This window comes from Chiloscyllium punctatum, chromosome 41 (genome assembly GCF_047496795.1).
Source record: "Chiloscyllium punctatum isolate Juve2018m chromosome 41, sChiPun1.3, whole genome shotgun sequence".
Taxonomy (NCBI): Eukaryota; Metazoa; Chordata; class Chondrichthyes; order Orectolobiformes; family Hemiscylliidae; genus Chiloscyllium; species Chiloscyllium punctatum.
This window is the reverse complement of record NC_092779.1, coordinates 12,035,814-12,054,385: the sequence shown is the minus strand read 5'-3', so window position 1 is coordinate 12,054,385 and position 18,572 is coordinate 12,035,814. Positions and strand designations below refer to the sequence as shown.

General features: G+C 46.3%; 1 protein-coding gene across 2 annotated transcripts in view; it reads left to right on the top strand.

Moving 5' to 3' along the window:
- Positions 1-1,198: 1,198 nt before the first annotated feature.
- The window catches only part of LOC140464848 (LIM domain-containing protein 1-like), a 54,110-nt gene continuing 36,736 nt past the window's right edge, over positions 1,199-18,572 (top strand). The window contains exon 1 of one of the 2 annotated variants that reach the window (XM_072560373.1): positions 1,199-3,073. In XM_072560373.1, the coding sequence (XP_072416474.1) occupies positions 1,693-3,073 (1,381 nt within the window). In that variant the 5' untranslated portion in view covers positions 1,199-1,692. The remainder of the gene's footprint in view (positions 3,074-18,572) is intronic. The other variant, XM_072560372.1, reaches the window with a different exon arrangement.

Below are 18,572 nucleotides of genomic sequence, written 5' to 3'. Positions count from 1 at the left end.
CACTCCTCACCCTCAGGCACTCCAGGGAAAACAGCCCCAGCCTATTCAGCCTCTCCCTTTGGCTCCAACCCTGGCAACATCCTTGTAAACCTTTTCTGAACCCTTTCAAGTTTCACAACATCTTTCTGATAGGAGGGAGACCAGAACTGAACACATTATTCAAAAAGTGGTCTAATTAATGCCCTGTATAGCTGCAACATGATCGTACAACTCCGAGACTCAATGCACTGACCAATTAAGGCATGCATACCAAAAGCCTTCTTCACTACTCTGTCTACCAGTGACTCCACTTTCAAGAAACTATGAACTGCATTCCAAGGTCTCTTTGTTCAGCAACACTCCCCAGGACTTTACCATTAAATCCTGCCCTGATTTGCCTTTCCAAAATGCAGCATCTCACATTTGTCTAAATTATCTGCTGCTCCTTGGCCCACTGGCCCATCCGATCAAGATCCCTTTGCACTCTGAGATAACCTTCTTTGCTGTCCACTACACCCCCAATTTTGGCGTTATCTGCCAACTTAGTAACAACATCTCCAATATCCACATCCAAATCATTTATATAAATGACAAGGCGCTATATGAATGCAAATCTTTTTTTGTCGTAATTTTAAGAATGCGCACTGCATGTTACACCTCACTTGGGATGTGTACGCAGTTACCAAAATGTAAATTTGGGGGTGGGGTGCAGCGGGAAGGAGGTTGAACAGTTGAATGTCAAGGGGTACTCTCCTCCACAATCCCTCCTTTTTAAAAATTTTGTTTAATTCATTTACCAATTCCCCGGGAACTCAGATACTGGGTGGCCGTGGGGACCACGCTCGTCTCTATTTTTATGCACAGCATCTGGCTAGTCACTTGACAGTTTTGTGTTTTCGAGAATTGAAACCCGGTTTACATATTGACATACTGAGCTGAAGCCAGAAGGAAATTGGAAATAAGAAAGATAAGTGCTAATGAAATCAGCACGCGGGTTTGTTCGCGTCACACCACCCCCCCCCCCCCCCCAGGTATGGGTGGGTGGGTGGGTTGAGGGTGCGAGCGACGGTTGTGCCAGACCAAGTTCAAAGAAGCAGGGGGCCGTGGGAACGTGTGGTGGCCCCTTTAAGAGTCCAGCCCCAGGCCGCGCATTGATCGCCGCTGATTCCCAATGAGACCTCTCGCCGCCTCTGTAACCATCCACTGCATTCTTCCCTCCCCCTTCCTCCCCCCTCCCTCAGCTCCCAGGGTGTAGTCCTTCAGCTTTCTACCGTGAATGCCCACCCTCCAGGGCGAGAGGAGATGGCTTATCCCACTCGAGAGAGGGAGGGGAAACTTTTCTGCAAACTTTCTGGAAAGTTTTTTTAAAAGTTGGGAAACTTGTGCAAAAGGGCGCATGGTTGTGGGGGGAAGGACTGAGTGTGAGTGGAAAGATAGACAGTCTCTCTCTCTCTCTCTCGCTCATTCTGGGCAGCAGGGGGATAAAGAGGCTGCAGTTACCGAGTCCCCAGGCCACAATTAGCACAGCAGGACTCCAAGTTGGAGTACACTCTTCTGACTGGGTGTTAGAGTCAGAATAAAATCCTCCACCTCTCCCACTGGAGTTCTCACACTGCTGCTTCTTTCATTTGGAGTTAGTTTTAGTTTTTGTTTCCTTCCAGCCTGGTTTGCTACAGTCAAGATTTTGTTTTTTGGGGGGGGGGAGTAGTCGACATGGATAAATATGAGGATTTGGGGCTGGAGGCCAGTAAATTCATCGAAGATTTGAACATGTATGAAGCTTCCAAGGACGGGCTGTTCCGAGTGAACAGGGAAACTTGCAAACCCGAGTTTGAGGAGACCCGGCGTGTGTTTACCTTCAAGATGAACAAGATCCATCAGCAGAGACAGCAGGAGATGGCCAGGATGGGGCTGGCCGCTCCTCCCGGCAGGATGAACGGCGTTTTCCCCAGCCTGCAGCCCCCCGGTGAGTCCGAGCGAGCCGCCCGCCTCCAGAAGCGCTTTAGCGGTGATGGAGCGGCCAAGCCCCCGGTCTCCGGAGCTGCGGGCTCGGCTCCTCCCGAACCTCACCGGCTCACTCGCTACCCTCAGGACCCCGGCCTGAGGAGCGGCTCTGAGGGGGAGGACCCGGGCACCAGGCACACGGCGTCCACTCGGCCCGACTACCCCCAGTCTAGCCCCCGGTCCAGTTGGAACCAGGAGACCAGGTCGGGGGTCTCCAGTCCCAGATCCAGTGTGATCACCAGTGATCCAGTTCCTTATAGCCCCACCAAGGGGGTCCCAGATCAGACCCACTTGGGTAACATCAAATCTGTCTCCAGTCCCAGATCCAGTGTAATCACCAGTGATCCAGTCCCTTATAGCCCCTCCAAGGGGATCCCAGATCAGATCCACATGGGTAGCCTCAAATCCAGTCCCAGATCCAGTGTGATCTCCAGTGATCCAGTCCCTTATAGCCCCTCCAAGGGAATCCCAGATCAGATCCACATGGGTAGCCTCAAATCCAGTCCCAGATCCAGTGTGATCTCCAGTGATCCAATCCCCTATAGCCCCACCAAGGGGATCCCAGATCAGACCCACCTGGGTAATCTCAAATCTTCCCCCAGCCCCAGATCCAGTCTGATCTCCAGTGATCCAGTCCCTTACAGCCCCTCCAAGGGGATCCCAGATCAGACCCACCTGGGTAGCCTCAAACTTGCCCCCAGTCCCAGGTCCAGCCTGTTCCAGCCCAGCCCCGCTGCCCCGGACCGATCCCAGGAGCAGGAGGAGCCCCCGCAATGTCTGCTGGAGTCCCGTGCGCCCACTCAGCCTGAAGGGGATGCTGACCCGAGGGGAGCTGACGGTGGCCGAGGGGGCAGACACCAGGCCAGCCCAGGCCAGAGCCAGCTCTCCCTGTTCCCGCAGGATCCGGACTGTCAGCCAGCGCCTGGACTGCCCGAGTCCCGCCAGGAATCTAACCCCAGGGTCCGCCTGCCCTGTCAGACCCTCCATGTGCAGCCGTCCACTGGACCATCTAGGGCTGAACTCAAAGTGGAAGCTCTCACCCAACGTCTAGAGCAGGAGATGGATGCGAACCCTAAGGCGGAGTATTTTGGTAAGTTCCTTTATCCAATTTCTGGGGGAGGTGTATTTCTGTTAACTACAGGGAATTGGTCCTTCTACTCATTCCAGATCATGTCCTTGGAGGGAGTGGGTGGGAATGAGTTCCTCAGCGTGTGTCCACCGTGAGGGTTTGCCTCTGAGCCACCAAAAACCCGTCACATTCGGAGATGTGCGTGGATAGGAAAGGTTCAGAAGGATGTGGGTCAAATGCAGTGAAGTGGGACGCGTTCAGTTTGGGAAACCCTGTCAGCACGGGCAAGTTGGGTTGAAAGGTCTGTTCTGTGCTCTGCGACTCTCAGTGGCACCCTTTGACCCTCTCCATCTCAGAGCATAGGAACAGGAGATGGCCATTCAGGCCTTGAGCCTGCTCCACCATTTAATAAGATCGAAGCTGATTCATGGCCTAACTCCGTATATACCTGCTTGGGTCTGTGTCCCTTGTTGCCCTTGCTTAATAAAATTTTGTTGATTCAGATTTAAATCTAACAATTGAATTAGCATTGACTGGTGTTTGAGGAAGAGAATTCCAAACCTCCACTACTCCTTGAGTGTTTAGTTGCTTTCAAACATCTCTCCTGAACGGTCTGGCCCTAATTCTTCGACTGTGCCCTCAGTTCAAGAATCTTCAGTCGGTGGAAATAATTTTTCATTATCTACTTATGGCTGCACCAGAGCCCGAGTTCGATTCCACCCTCGGGCAACTGTCTGTGCGGTGTTTGCCCATTCTCCCTGTGTCTGTGTGGGTTTCCTTCGGGTGCTCCGGTTTCGTCCCACAATCCAAAGATGTGCAGGTTAGGGTGGATTGACCATGCTAAATTGCTGAGTGTGTTCAGAGATGTGTAGGCTGGGTGCATTAGTCGGGGGTAAATGTAGAATAATAGGGGAGGGAAATAGGGTTTGGGTAGAATACTCTTCAGAGGGTCAGTGTGGATTGTTGGGCCAAAGGGCCTATTGCCACATTGAAGGGATTCAATGTTTCTCTCCTCTACCCTGTCTTTCCCTGTTAATATTCTGAAGACCTTGATTAGTTTGCCCCTTAACCTGATCCACTTTGTTTTCCTCCTCTCTCTCAGCATTTATTGCCCATCCCTAATTGCTTTGGAACAGGTGGCAACAGGCTAATTTTGTGAATCACTGCAATCCTCAGGGTGTACCAGTAAGTCACCATCGTCCCAGAGGGCTACGCTCTCGTTAGAGAGGTGACCGGTGGTGTTTTACCCTGAGAGTCACTGTGCCCCCCCCCCCCCCCCCCCCTCCATCCCAGGGGTGAGGAGGGTGGAATCGGGAAGGAAGGATCTTTGTGGTAACCTAGGCGGGTGTGGGGATTGAACCTGGGCTGTCAATGTCACCGTGCATCGCCTGCCGACCAGCCATCCAGCCAACTGAGCTTAGTCACCACTATGAGGTGCAGGGTCACCTGCTCTGCAAGTAGGAAGGGAGTTGTAGGATTTTGAGCTGGCAACAATCAGAATGGTGCGTACTTTGAGAGGAATCTCCATTCCCACGCGTCTGCTGACTTTTTTTCTAAAGTCAAACCTCAAACGACACCAGGTTTTTCCACCCCAGCCTGGCTCTGGCATCTCCATATCTTGTCTAGTTGGTCGAGTTTACTGGTTTGAAAAGTGTTTGAGGGGCTCCTTGGAAACTGACTGCAGTTCATCTTGTAAGCGGTGCACACACAAACACCGGCTTCTGTGCCTCCGTGGTGGAGGGAGTGGACTCGGAAGGTGGCCGGTAATTTGAGTGTTGCTAAAGTCGAAACAAAACGTCATCATGAGAAGCAAAAAAAAAACCCCCCGAAGAACTGCAGATGCTGGAAACCTGAAACAAAAGCAGAAATTGCTGGGAAAGCTCAGCAGGTCTCTTTGGAGAGAGAAGGCAGAATTAATGTTTCACGTCCAGTGACCCATCTTCAGAATTGACAATTGGACCTGCAGAGTTTTTTCCAGCAATTTCTGCTTTAGTTTCCTCACCAGATTAGTGGAGTCTGGTGTTGTATCCCAGCAAGTTGCGATCGCAGTTTGCTGATCTCATCACTTGCATGTTAGAGAGATGTGATCATTCCACATGAATAGTTGCAAGGATTACATATGAGACTAGCCAGATAACTGATCCCAGAAATGTATTAATGGTGCATGCGAAACATACATAGAGGGACTTGAGCACAAACATTCCAGTGCATTACTGAGGGAGGGCCACACTGTAGGAGTTCTGGATAAGACCTCACAAGCAATAGATGCTGGTCAAGCCCAAAATAAAGGCAACACACTGTGGATTCTGGCAATAGAGTCAGAGATGTACAGCATGGAAACACACCCTTCAGTCCAACTTGCCCATGCCAATCAGATATCCCAATCTAATTTAGTTCCATTTGCCAGCACTTGGCCCATATCCCTCTCAACCCTCCTGTTCATATATCCCTCCAGATGTCTTTTAAATGTCGTAACGTACCAGCCTCCAACACGAGTATTTTGCATCAGTGTTTACTGTGGGAAAGGATATGGAAGATATAGACTGTAGGGAAATAGATGGTGACATCTTGCAAAATGTCCAAATTACAGAGGAGAAAGAGCTGGATGTCTTAAAATGCGTAAAGGTGGATAAATCCCCAGGACCTGATCAGGTGTACCAGAACTCTGTGGGAAGCTAGAGAAGTGATTGTTGGGCCCTTTGCTGAGATATTTGTATCATAGATAGTCACAGGTGAGATGCCGAAAGACTGGAGGTTGGCTAATGTGGTGCCACTGTTGAAGAAAGGTGGGAAGGACAAGCCAGGGAACTATAGACCAGTGAGCCTGACCTCGGTGGTGGGCAAGTTGTTGGAGGGAATCCTGAGGGACAGGATGTACATGTATTTGGAAAGACAAGGACTGATTAGGGATAGTCAACATGGCTTTGTGTGTGGGAAATCATGTCTCACGAACTTGATTGTTACTTCTTCAAAAAAAACTCAGAGGATTGATGAGGGCAGAATGGTAGATGTGATCTATATGGATTTCAGTAAGGCGTTACAGGGAGAACTAGCCATTTGAATACAGAACTGGCTCAAAGGTAGAAGACAGAGGGTGGTGGTGGAGGGTTGTTTTTCAGACTGGAGGCCTGTGATCAGTGGAGTGCCACAAGGATTGGTGCTGGGCCCTCTACTTTTTGTCATTTACATAAATGATCTAGATGCGAGCATTAGAGGTATAGTTAGTAAGTTTGCCGATGACACCAAAATTGGAGGTGTAGTGGACAGCAAAGAGGGTTACGTCAGATTACAACAGGATCTTGACCAGATGGGCCAATGGGCTGAGAAGTGGCAGATGGAGTTTAATTCGGATAAATGCGAGGTGCTGCATTTTGGGAAAGCAAATCTTAGCAGGACCTATGCACATAATGGTAACGTCCTAGGGAGTGTTGCTGAACAAGGCAGGTTCATAGCTCCTTGAAAGTGGAGTCGCAGGTAGATAGGATAGTGAAGAAGGCTTTTGGTATGCTTTCCTTTATTGGTCAGAATATTGAGTACAGGAGTTGGGAGGCCATGTTGCAGCTGTACAGGATATTGGTTAGGCCACTGTTGGAATATTGCATGTAGTTCTGGTCTCCTTCCTATCGGAAAGATGTTGTAAAACTTGTAAATCTTTTCTGAACCCTTTCAAGGATGTTGCCAAGGTTGGAGGATTTGAGCTATAGGGAGAGGCTGAACAGGCTGGGGCTGTTTTCCCTGCAGCATAGGAGGCTGAGGGGTGACCTTATAAAGGTTTACAAAATTATGAGGGGCATGGATAGGATAAATAGACAAAGTCTTTTCCCTGGAGTCGGGGAGTCCAGAACTAGAGGGCATAGGTTTAGGGTGAGAGTGAAAAGATATAAAAGAGACCTAAGGGGCAACTTTTTCACGCAGACGGTGGTACGTATATGGAATGAGCTGCCAGAGGATGTTGTGGAAGCTGGTACAATTGCAACATTTAAGAGGCATTTGGATGGGTATATGAATAGGAAGGGTTTGGAGGGATATGGGCCGGGTGCTGGCAGGTATGGGCCATGTGCTGGCAGGTGGGACTAGATTGGGTTGGGATATCTGGTCCGCATAGACAGGTTGGACCGAAGGGTCAGTTTCCGTGCCGTACATCTCTACCACATCCTCTGGCAGCTCATTCCACACATGCACCATCCTCTGTGTGAAAAAGTTGCTGCTAAGGTCCCTTTTATATCTTTCCCCTTAAAATCTGCAATAAAAACAGAAAATGCTTGGGGAAATTCAGCAGGTCTGGCAGCAACTGCAGAGAGAGAAAAACAATGTTTCAAAGTCCAGTGACTCCTCTTCAGAACTGAAAGGTGTTAGGAAATAGTGTAGTTTATGCTTTTGACAGAGGGAGTGAAGGGAACATCGTGCAAAAGACAAAGGGGTTGCTGGTTACTGAGAGAGAAATAGAGATACAAAGTGGATACAAATGCACTGGAATGGTTTCTCTCAGCTGAAAGCAAAGTGAACAAGATGAACCTTTTTGGCAGGGGGTGGTAGAAGAGGGAAAGAAGAATGTAAGTAATGGTCAACAAATGTTATTTGGTCAGACTGTGAAGTTGTGCAATTCAGTGCTAGAAGCTGTAAGGTTCTTAAGTGAAAATGAGATGACGTTCCTCAAGTGTGTGTTGTGCTTTGGAATGCTGCAGTAGGCACAGGATAGAAATGTTTCCCTGAGAGCACGTGGTTGATGGAAACAGCAAGTGACTGGCAGGTCTGGGTCAGTCCTGCAGACAGAGTGGAGGGGTTCTACCAAACAGTCACCCAGTCTGTGTTTGGTCTCACCAGCGTAAAGGAGACTGTGTTGTGAGCAGCGGATACAGTCGATCAGATTGAAAGACGTACACATAAACCTTCTCCAGGGAATCTCACTCTGTTCAGAGGAAGGGTCACTCGACCTGAAATATTAACTCTGATTTCTCTGGAAGGTTTTGTTTTGGCGGGGGCGGGGCGGGGGGGGATGTGGCTTTGGACGTTGAGGAGGTAAATGAGTAATTGTTACACCTTCTGCAATTGCATAGGGCACTTCCTGTGAATGAATAATTTTATCAAATGTCCCAGGTTGATTTAGTGGGAAGATGCACAGGTTAGGGTGGGGGACACTCTGAGAGAGCCTTGGCTGGCCCAGAGGATCTGGAGTCAGTGTGTCGGTGAGTCCTGGCTGAAGAATTTATTTTCACTGCGGCTCAATCCACCGGATGTAAAAATCGCCATGACCACAACTTCAAAGAAGAGTGGGGGAGCTCGGTCCCTGGTCTGCTGGTCAATATTTATCTCTCAAAGAACGTCACAAATAAAAACACTTCATTACCACTTCGTCCCTGTCTGTGGGAGCTTGAAAGCAGTTTCATGACAAGTCGTTCATTCAAAACTGAATAATAGAGGCCATTCAGGCAATTATGGCTGTGCTAGTTTTTTTGGGTAGATGTAACAGAATAGTTTAACTTCTTCTGGCTCTGTTTAAACCGGCTCTCACCTCTCCATCCCCCAACCTCTCCCCAAATCCTGTTCCTCATCCTAGTGACAATCTTTTTAAGAGTAATGCAATTACAAAGATACAACCACCGTACAGCTCCCACCCGCGGGGAGTTGTTCTGCCTTTGCATTGCAGCCTGAATCTGGAGTCCAAGCCTTCGAGTGAGATTAAAAAGAACTGCGGATGCTGGAAGTCAGAAACTAAAACCGAAATGAGTGGAAAAGCTCAGCCGGCCCGGCAGCATCTGTGGTGAAAAATCCGAGTTAGCAAGTATGGGGGTCGAGTGACCCTTCCTCAGAACAGAGTGAGATTCCCTGGAGAAGCTGGTTTAACCTCCCTTTGTTTTGTGATTAGTTCAGGTTGAAAATGAAACTTGTCCAGGTTAGGATTGAGGTCAAAGCTGAGAGTGCAGCTACAGTGGGCCCAGTGTATTCACACAGTGACACTGCAATGCGTGCTATGAGCAAAATTGAATTGTTTTCTGTTTGTTCATGAGAAAGAGGTTGGTCCTGCGTTTATTACCCATCCCTAATTGAGTGTCTTGTGTGGTCACTTCAAAAATCAGTTAAGACTTAACCACATTGCTGAGGGTCTGGAGTCACAATGTAGGCCAGACCAGGTAAGGATGGGCCGATTTCCTTCCCTGAGCGTGATTAGATTTGATTAGATTCCTAGTATGGAAACAGGCCCTTTAGCCCAACAAGTCCACACCGAGCCTCCGAAGAGTAACCCACTGAGACCTATTCCCTTGCCCTATATATACCCCTGACTAATGCGCCTCACACTATGCACAATTTAGCATGGCCAATTCACCTAACCTGCACGTCTTTGGACTGTGGGAGGAAACCGGAGCACCCGAAGGAAACCCATGCAGACACAGGGAGAATGTGCAAACTCCACCCAGACGGTTGTCTGAGGCGGGAATCGAACCCAGGTCTCTGGCATTGTGAGGCAGCAGTGCTAACCACTGAGCCACCGTGCCACCCCTGCTATTGTGATAAACATTCATTTGAATCACATGAGTGATTCAAATGCATTTTTATGACAATATTAGTGGTTACATGGCCACAATGAAACAAGCTTTTAATTCTAGATTGTTACTGATTTCAAATTTCACCAATTGCTTTGGGATTGCAACTTGTGTCCCCAGAACATTACGATAAAGATAATAGATTGCAGATGCTGGAAATCTGAAACCAACACAGGGAATCCTGGAGGATCTCAGCAGGTCTGGCAGCAGTTGTAGAGAGAGAAACCAAGGTAACATTTGGAATCCAGTCTGACTCCTCGTCTCCATTGTGTCTGTTTCTCTCTACAGATGTAGCTGCAGAAAGGGTGTTCCCCCATGTGGGAGAGTTTAGGGACAGACGGCATCCTCTCAGAATAAAGTGTTGCGAATTTAAAATACAGCTGAGGAGGAATTTCATCTCTCAGGTTGTGAATCAGGAAATTTTCATCAGTTAGAGAAGAATCAAAGGTTGTGGGGACAAGACAGGAAGTTGGAGTTGAGGATTATTGATCAGCCATGATAGAATTGAATGGCAGAATGGACTCCAGTTGAATGACTGATATCAACTCCTGCATCTTTCGGACTTATGCTGCTGGATCTACTGGCTATCCACATCATTTTCTGTCTGTTCCCCAGAACATTAGCCAAGAAGCCACTCTCTCTCCCTAAGTATCACTGCTCACTGTTTGTTGCTCCCACACTCAGCTTAGCCTGTCCTTTATGTAAGGTTAGGCTGGTGATTTTGTGTTCAGTTACTGTGCTGGAATTAAAGCTGTACCTGTTTAAATGTACTCTTGTTCCTCCCCTTTACAGTAACTAGCTTCATGGGAAGAATACATTTACTAAGTTGAAAATCACACAACACCAGGTTATAGTCCAACAGGTTTAATTGGAAGCACACTAGCTTTCGGAGCGTCGCTCCTTCATCAGGTGGTAGTGGAGGGCTCGATCGTAACACAGAATTTATAGCAAAAATTTGTAGTGTCATGTAGCTGAAATTATACATTGAAACATTGATTGTCTGTTAAGCCTTTCATCTGTTAGAATACAGTGATAGTTTCACTTCTTTCATGTGTAAATCACAAACCCTTTTTTTAAAAGTTGCATTCTTGGGTTAGCTGTTAACAATGGTGATAACTAGACAATATGTTGAAGGTGTTAGCCCCCTGTGTTCTCTGTCTATGACCTGATGTTTAGATTGATTCTAATCTAAAAAGTGAGATAAGAGTGTTACATAAATTCATCTCTGTTATCTCACTTTTAAGATTAGAATCAATCTAAACATCAGGTCATAGACAGAGAACACAGGGAGCTAACACCTTCAACATATTGTCTAGCTATCACCATTGTTAACAGCTAACCTGAGAGTGCAACTTTTAAAAAAAGGGTTTGTGATTTACACATGAAAGAAGTGAAACTATCACTGTATTCTAACAGATGAAAGGCTTAACAGACAATCAAGTTTTCAATGTATAATTTCAGTTACGTCACACTGTAAATTTTTGCTATAAATTCTGTGTTACGATCGAGCCCTCCACAATCACCTGATGAAGGAGCGTCACTCCGAAAGCTAGTGTGCTTCCAATTAAACCTGTTGGACTATAACCTGGTGTTGTGTGATTTTTAACTTAGTTCACCCCAGTCCAACACCGGCATCTCCAAATCATGTTTACTAAGTTGAGCTTGCTAAGTTTGGCAGAATTCCTGAGGTTAAAATCCACTGCCTGGCAGCTGAAATTTGGGGATCCTTTGTATAACTATCAAATAGACAGATAATGTGTACTGTTCTGGTGTTTTTTGGAGCCTTGTACGTAGAAAAAAACCAAAAACAGGAAATTGGGGCAGGAGTAGATCTTTTGAGCTTGCTGCACCATTCAATACATTTTATTTATTTTAATGTATTTCCAATCCCTTGTAATGTTAGATTCTACGGGTACAATCCAGTCATTAGGTTGTAATCACCTTCTCTTAGTGTCATAGCTAAAGCTGCTAGTCAGACGCAGTCAATTAGAATTCTCTTTGTTCCTGTTCTGTTGTTGGGAAGTTTCTGTCTTGCAATAAAAGCCCCACCTCTTTCAGTGGAAAGTGATCCTCACAAAACATTTGCCTTTTGTTGTCTCTGACCATCGTCTTTACGCTTTGAAACTATAGAACAATAGATTCTCGTGAGTCTCAAGAGTTCAGGTGTCTCTGTGTGACCATAATGTGCTTGGCTTTTACCTTGTTTCTGGGAAGTTCCCCAATGGTTATAAAAAAGCAATGCACATACCATGCAGCTTTATAAAACCCTTAGAATTATCCCATTTGGATTTGTATATCTTGAGCTGCAGGGATTAAGAAACTTTTGTTTTCGTATTCATCCACCAACAAGACGACAATTCTAAAAGCAAAATGGAAGGAAAGTGCTGCTAATACTTTGCTCATTTCAGATCTCCACGATGTGGAGGTCCCAGTGTTGGACTGGGGTGGGCAAAGTCAAAAGTCACATGTCGTCAGGTTAGAGTCCAACAAATTTATTCAAAAACATGAGCTTTCGGAGCACTGATCCTTTTTCAGGTGAAGTCATGTGACTTTTGACTTTATTTCAGATTTCCAGCATCCACAGTGTTTTGCTTTTCGTTCTGAGGGTGGTGGTGGGGGGGTTGCTTTTAGGACTGGAGGCCTGTGACCAACGGTGTGCCACAAGGATCAGGGCTGGGTCCACTGTTTGTTACTTATACAAGCCATTTAGATCAGAATTTAGGCATGGTTAGTAATCTGAAGATGACACCAAAATATGTGATGCCGTGGACAGTGAAGAAGATTATCTCAGAGTACAACAGAACCTTGATTCAATGGGCCAATGGGCTGAGGACTGGCAGATGGAGTTTAATTTAGATTAGTGTGAGGTGTTGCATTTTGGTAAGACAAATCAGGGCAGGACTTATACAGTTAATGGTAGAGTCCTGGGGAGTGTTAATCGGCTAGGAGAAAGTATGGACAGCAGATGCTGAAGATCAGAGTCAAAAAGTGTTGCGCTGGAAAAGCACAGCTGGTTAGGTAGCATCTGAGGAGCATGAGAACTGACGTTTCGTGCATAGGCGTTTCGTCGGGAATTCCTGATAAAGGGTTCATGCCCGAAACGCCGACTCTCCTCCTTGGATGCTGCCTTACCTGCTGTGCATTTCCAGTGCTACACTGTTTGACTCCTGAGGAGTGTTGCTGAACAAAGAGACCTCGGAGTGCACGTACATATTCCTTGAAGGTGGAGTCACAGTTAGACAGGATAGTGAATGTATTTAGCATTCTTGCCCTTATTGGTCAGTGCATTGACTAAAGGAGTTGGGATGTCATGTTGCGGCTGTACAGGACTTTGGTGGGGCCATCTTTTGGAATACAGCGTGCAATTCTGATCTCCCTTTGAAAGGAAGGATGTTGTTAAACTTGAGGGGGTGAAGAAAAGATTGACAAGGATGATGCTGGGATTGGAGGGTTTGAGCTAGAGAGAGAGGCTGGATAGGCTGCAGCATTTACCCCTGGAGTGTCAGAGGCTGAGGGATGATCTTATAGAGGTTTATAAAATCATAAGGGGTATGAATAGGGTGCATAGGAAAGGTCTTTTCCCTGGATTGGGGGAGTCCAGAACTAGAGGGCATAAGAGAGAGGAAAGATTTTTAAAAAGGACCTGAGGGGTAACACTTTCACACAGAGAGGATGGTACATGTGGAATGAGCTCCCAGAGGAGTGGTGGAGGCTGGTACAGTTACAGCATTTAAAAGGCATGTGGATGTGTATGTGAATAGGAAGGGTTTAGAGGGATATGTGCCAAATGCTGGAAAATGGGACTGGGTTAAGTTAGGATATCTGGTTTGCATGGATGAATCAGACTGAAGATTCTGTTTCCGTGCTGTATGACTATACTCTGAGGTTGTGACTGGCTTGGTCAGTATTGGTTGCTCGTTCCCAAGTGCTTTTGACAAGGTGGTAATGAGTCAATTTTCTTGAACCATTGCCGTTTTGGTACAATTGAGAGGCTTACTTGGCCAATTAAGAGTGCAGGAATATTACTGTTAGTCTAAAATCATGTAGGCTAGACCAGGTGAGGATGGTAAATGTCCTTCTCCTAAGAGACGTTAGTGAATCAGATACATTTTTACAAGAATCCATTATACATTCATGGCAGTATGATGAGACCTAATTCCATATTTATCAATTTGGAAGTTGAAATAGTACCTATAGCCATGATGGGATTTGAACCTGTACCTCCATAGACTGGGTCTTTGGATGACTAGTCCAGTAACCATACCATCTCCGCAGCTGGGGCTGCGATAATTGGGTCCAAATATTTTCCTTTGTGCTCGGTATGATTCGATCTCCTGAAGGGCAGGAATTGAGAGTCAGCTGATTGGCTAACCAGACTCCCGATGGAGGTGTGTAAGAAAGGCAGAGTGTTCACTGTCCTTTATTTGGAGCCACTTGGTTTGGTGGTTACAGTAGGAATTGGCATTACTTTCCCTGAGGCCTGTATTCTGGTGATTAACGGAAAGTCTAAATGACACAGTTTGTGTTGAACAGCTCCCTCCCGTTTCCAGGAGTATGTAACAGTGCAACCTTGCACGTCACTGAGCACAGGTTTATAATATCCATTGTGTACCATGAGATTTGCCATTGTTAACCAGGGCAGTTAACAACTGGTCGTACTGGTGTCTAGGTAGATATTGGAGAACAAAGGTGCTCTGATTGTTGTAGTTTTAGTTTTTGATTGTCAGAGCAGTCTGTGATGTTAACCCTGTAGGATTAGCTCGTGCAGGTGTAGAATGGGCAGTGCTATCTTGCTGTTTCTAAAATAGATTCCTGTTTCTCCCTGAAGTGTGTCTTCTGTTGTATGACGCCAGAGCTTTCCAGTCCCCAACCTGAGTGACCATTGTCCATGTGTGATCTCTAGCAGTGATTGGTTTAACTGGTTGCTTGTAGAGGGATCCAAACCAACCCTAATCCTGTCTTTACTCTGTGCCCACGCATTTGTTGCTTTCGCCCAAGATTACACCAAACCAGTCCCCAGAGGTGACCTCGTGTATGAATTGCAGAAAACCCGACAGGAAATATAGAGGTCAAATGGCATTCCGACATTTATTGCTCAAGGAATACGGACAGGGCTTGGGTTGTAAACAGTGTCTGTTCAGTCAATTTGTACAAAAGTTAAAACGAAATGCAAAACTGTTCATAAGTACAGGAGATCTTTGTGTGTTGAGTCTTTTAACAATACACTCCTGTATGGGATTGCGTTTGTAAATTGAGGACTGTAGAGTATAAGAGTAAGGAAGTGTTGCTGCAACTCGACAAGGCATTACTGCAACCACACCTGGAGTTTTGTGTTCAATTTTTAGTCCCCCTTACTTGAGGAGGGGTGTGGTTGTATTGGAAGCAGTTCAGAAAAGGTTCACTAGATCTTGAAAGGGTGTTTGTGATGTATATGAGTAAGGGTTTGTCTTCTGAAGAGAGATTGAGTAGTTTGGGCCTTTCCTCTCTGGAATATAGAACAGGTGAGAGGAGATCTAATCGAGGTATATAAGATGCTAAATGGATTGACAACGTAGACATGGAAAGGATGCTTCCTGATGTGGGCAAATCCAGAATGAGAGGTTGTAGCCTTAAATAAGGGGTGTTAGATTTAAAACAGAGAACAGGAGGAATTACTGCTTTGAAAGGTACATGAATCTGTGGAATTGAGTAGATTTAAGGAGGGGCGAGACATTTTTCATGTTAAAGGTTTATGGAGAATGTTAGGGAAGTGGACTTGAAGCTGAGATAAGATTAACCATGATTGTATAAAATGGCGGATCAGGCTTGAGGGTCTGAATGGCCTATTCCTACTGGTTCTTATGTTTTTAACTTGCACTGTCAGTACTACCTCATGTGATGTATTCACAACACTCTCCTTTTGCCTTGAGAATTGGCTTCAAACACCAACCTTCAGCTCCTAAATGAGGCTGACACTGCACAGGGAGTGCTGTTGACTCAATGTGTGATTATTTCGGGTGAGATATTTTAACCAAGTCTGCTTGCTCAGCTGGAGGTACAAGATCCCATGCTGCTGTGGAGGGTAGACAAGCCTCGTTATGTGTCTTGGGCGATATTCATCTGGAGCAGGTTAACTTGTCATTCATTCACTTTCTGTTTGTGCCAATAAATCTGTGCACGTTCATTTGAACAAATTATACTGAAGAAAGCCTCTGCACTACAGTTGTATAGTCTGTTTTTTTTTCAAACGTGGATTGGATCTTGAAAGGGTGTTTGTGATGTATATGAGTAAGGTGTGCTGGATGCCACATGTTTACACATTTACAGCGCCCTATTCTCTCTCAACAGAATGTTCTGCACCTCTGTCAACCGAACAAAAGCATGGGGGTCAGCCATTTGCCATGGCAATGCCTTCACCAATATCTGCCGCCCAGTTCTCATCCAGTATAAACTGCTGTTCCCTTTGAAATTTGGTATTCTTGTGATCATGTCCTGATGACTGCAAGATAAAAATCTTTGGCAACATATGCGTTCCTCTCAGCAATACTCCTGTCCCTTATACAACTGGGATTGGTTTTGCTCATGGTAATCTCCTCTGGTTGAGGAAGCAGTTGGTACTGATTTCGGTCTAAAGATATTGGAGAACCCAGTGCCACCTTTTATTAAGATAGCAACAATTTGCATTGTTGTGGTGCCTTTAACAGAGAGAGACGCCCAGACATTTCTCTGCAAATGCGTTATTGAACAAAGTTAGACATTAAGCCACATCAGGTGTTAGTACATGTGACCAAAAGCATGTATTTTAAGTAGTGTCTTAACGGGAGGAGAGGAGGATAGAAATGGAGGCCATCTTGTTTGCCACTTCGCTGATGGAGGCATTGATTTCTTTCCAGTCGTTGGGAAACTGTTGACATTCCACATGTGTATACCATAGGTGGTTGCCTTGGTTACAGTTTCTCACGAGGGAAGTTTCATCATTGGACGGTGGCTAAGTTTGTTTGGGTTTGTGTGAGTCACATGATACACAAAGTGATTCAATTTGGAAGGTCGAATTTGAATGCAGAATACAGGGTTCAAGGCAGGATTCTTGGCAGTGTGGAGGAACAGCAGGATCTTGGGGTCCACGTCCATAGATCTCTCAACGTTGCCACTCAAGTTGATAGGGTTAAGTAGATTCCCTACAGTGTGGAAACAGACCCTGCGGCCCAACAAGTCCAGACCAACCCTCTGAAGAGTAACCCACCCAGACCTATTCCTTGCTGACTAATGCACCTAATACTATGGGCAATCCTAAATGGCCAATTCACCTGACGTGCACATTTTGGATTATGGGAGGAAACTGGAGCACCTGGAGGAAACCCACGCAGACGCTGGGAGAATGTGCAAACTCCATACAGACAGTCACCAGAGGCTGGAATTAAACCCAGGTTCCTGGTGCTGTGAGGCAGTTGTGTTGGCTTTCATTGGCAGGGGGATTGAGTTTAAGAGCTACGAGGTTATGCTCCAGTTCTCTCAAGCCCTGGTTAGACCACACTTGGAATATTGTGTTCAGTTCTGGTCACGTCATTATAGGAAAGATGTGGAAGCTTTAGAGAGGGTGCAGAGGAGATTTACCAGGAGGTAAATCTGGGCTGGAGGGCACGTCTTATGAAGAAAAGTTGAAGGAGCTCGGGCTTTTCTCATTGGAGTGAAGAAGGATGAGAGGTGACTTGAGAGAGGTGTGCAAGATGATGAGAGGCATAGATGGTGAATAGTCAGAGACTTTTTCCCAGGGTGCAAATATCTATGACAAGAGGGCATAATTTGAAGGTGTATGGAGGAATATTTAGGGGAGATGTCAGCAGTAGGTTCTTTAAGCAGAGAGTGGTGGGTGCTTGGAATGCACTGCGGCAGTAATAGTAGAGTCCAATACATCAGGGACATTGAGGCGACTCTTGGATAGGCACACAGTACAATGAAGGGTATGTAGGTTAGTCTGATCTTAGAGTAGGATAAAAGGTCGGGCACAGCATGAAGGGCCGACTATACCCCAACTTGTGCTTCCATTAAACAATGGCCGTCAGCCCCACTGCCATTGCATACAACTGGGAGAGTCCATCACCTTCCGGAGCTCTTGTAAATCTCCTGGCATCCAGTTGGGTTTGGGGTGTCAGGGTAACATGCCTTCTCCGTTGTGTGGATGTGCAGCTACTGGGAAACTCCCCATCCGTTGCTCCTCATGCTGATACGTGGCTTGCATCTGTAGGAACTGCCATTGCACGTAGGCTTCAAGATGCGCACAGCAGCAGAGAAAATTACAGCAGCCTTTGGTCAGGGATCCTGCTCAGAAGTTGTGGTTATCCTGCCTGCAGCTATTGTGTCAACAGGCAGGAGGCTGGAAGAACACAGTAAGCCAGGCAACATCAGGTCCTAAAGAAGGGTTACACCCGAAACGTCGACTTCTTCACCTCCTGATGCTGCCTGGCTTGCTGTATTCTTCCAGCCTCCTACCTGTCTACTTTGGATTCCAGCATCTGCAGTTTTTGTCTGTAAGCAGCTATTGTTAGCTCAGGAGCTTCCAGTATTTGCTTTCACTTCACATTTACAATGGTAAGAATGGGTGTTCGTGTTTAAGATTAGTACACCATCTGTCCTCTCCACCATCTACAAGGCACAAGTCAGGAGTGTGATTGAATACTTCCTTCTTGCCTGGATGAGTGCAGCTTCAATGGCATTCAAGAAGGTTTGTAGCTCAGGTTGAGGTTTAGGGTGTAGGTTTGCTCGCGGAGCTGTAGGTTTGATATCCAGACGTTTCATTACCTGGCTAGGTAACATCATCAGTGGTGACCTCCAAGTGAAGCAAAGCTGTTGTCTCCTGCTTTCTATTTATATCTTTCTCCTGGATGGGGTTCCTGGGGTTGGTGGTGATGTCATTTCCTGTTCATTTTCTGAGGGGTTGATAGATGGTATCTAGATCTATGTGTTTGTTTATGGTGTTGTGGTTGGAGTGCCAGGCGTCT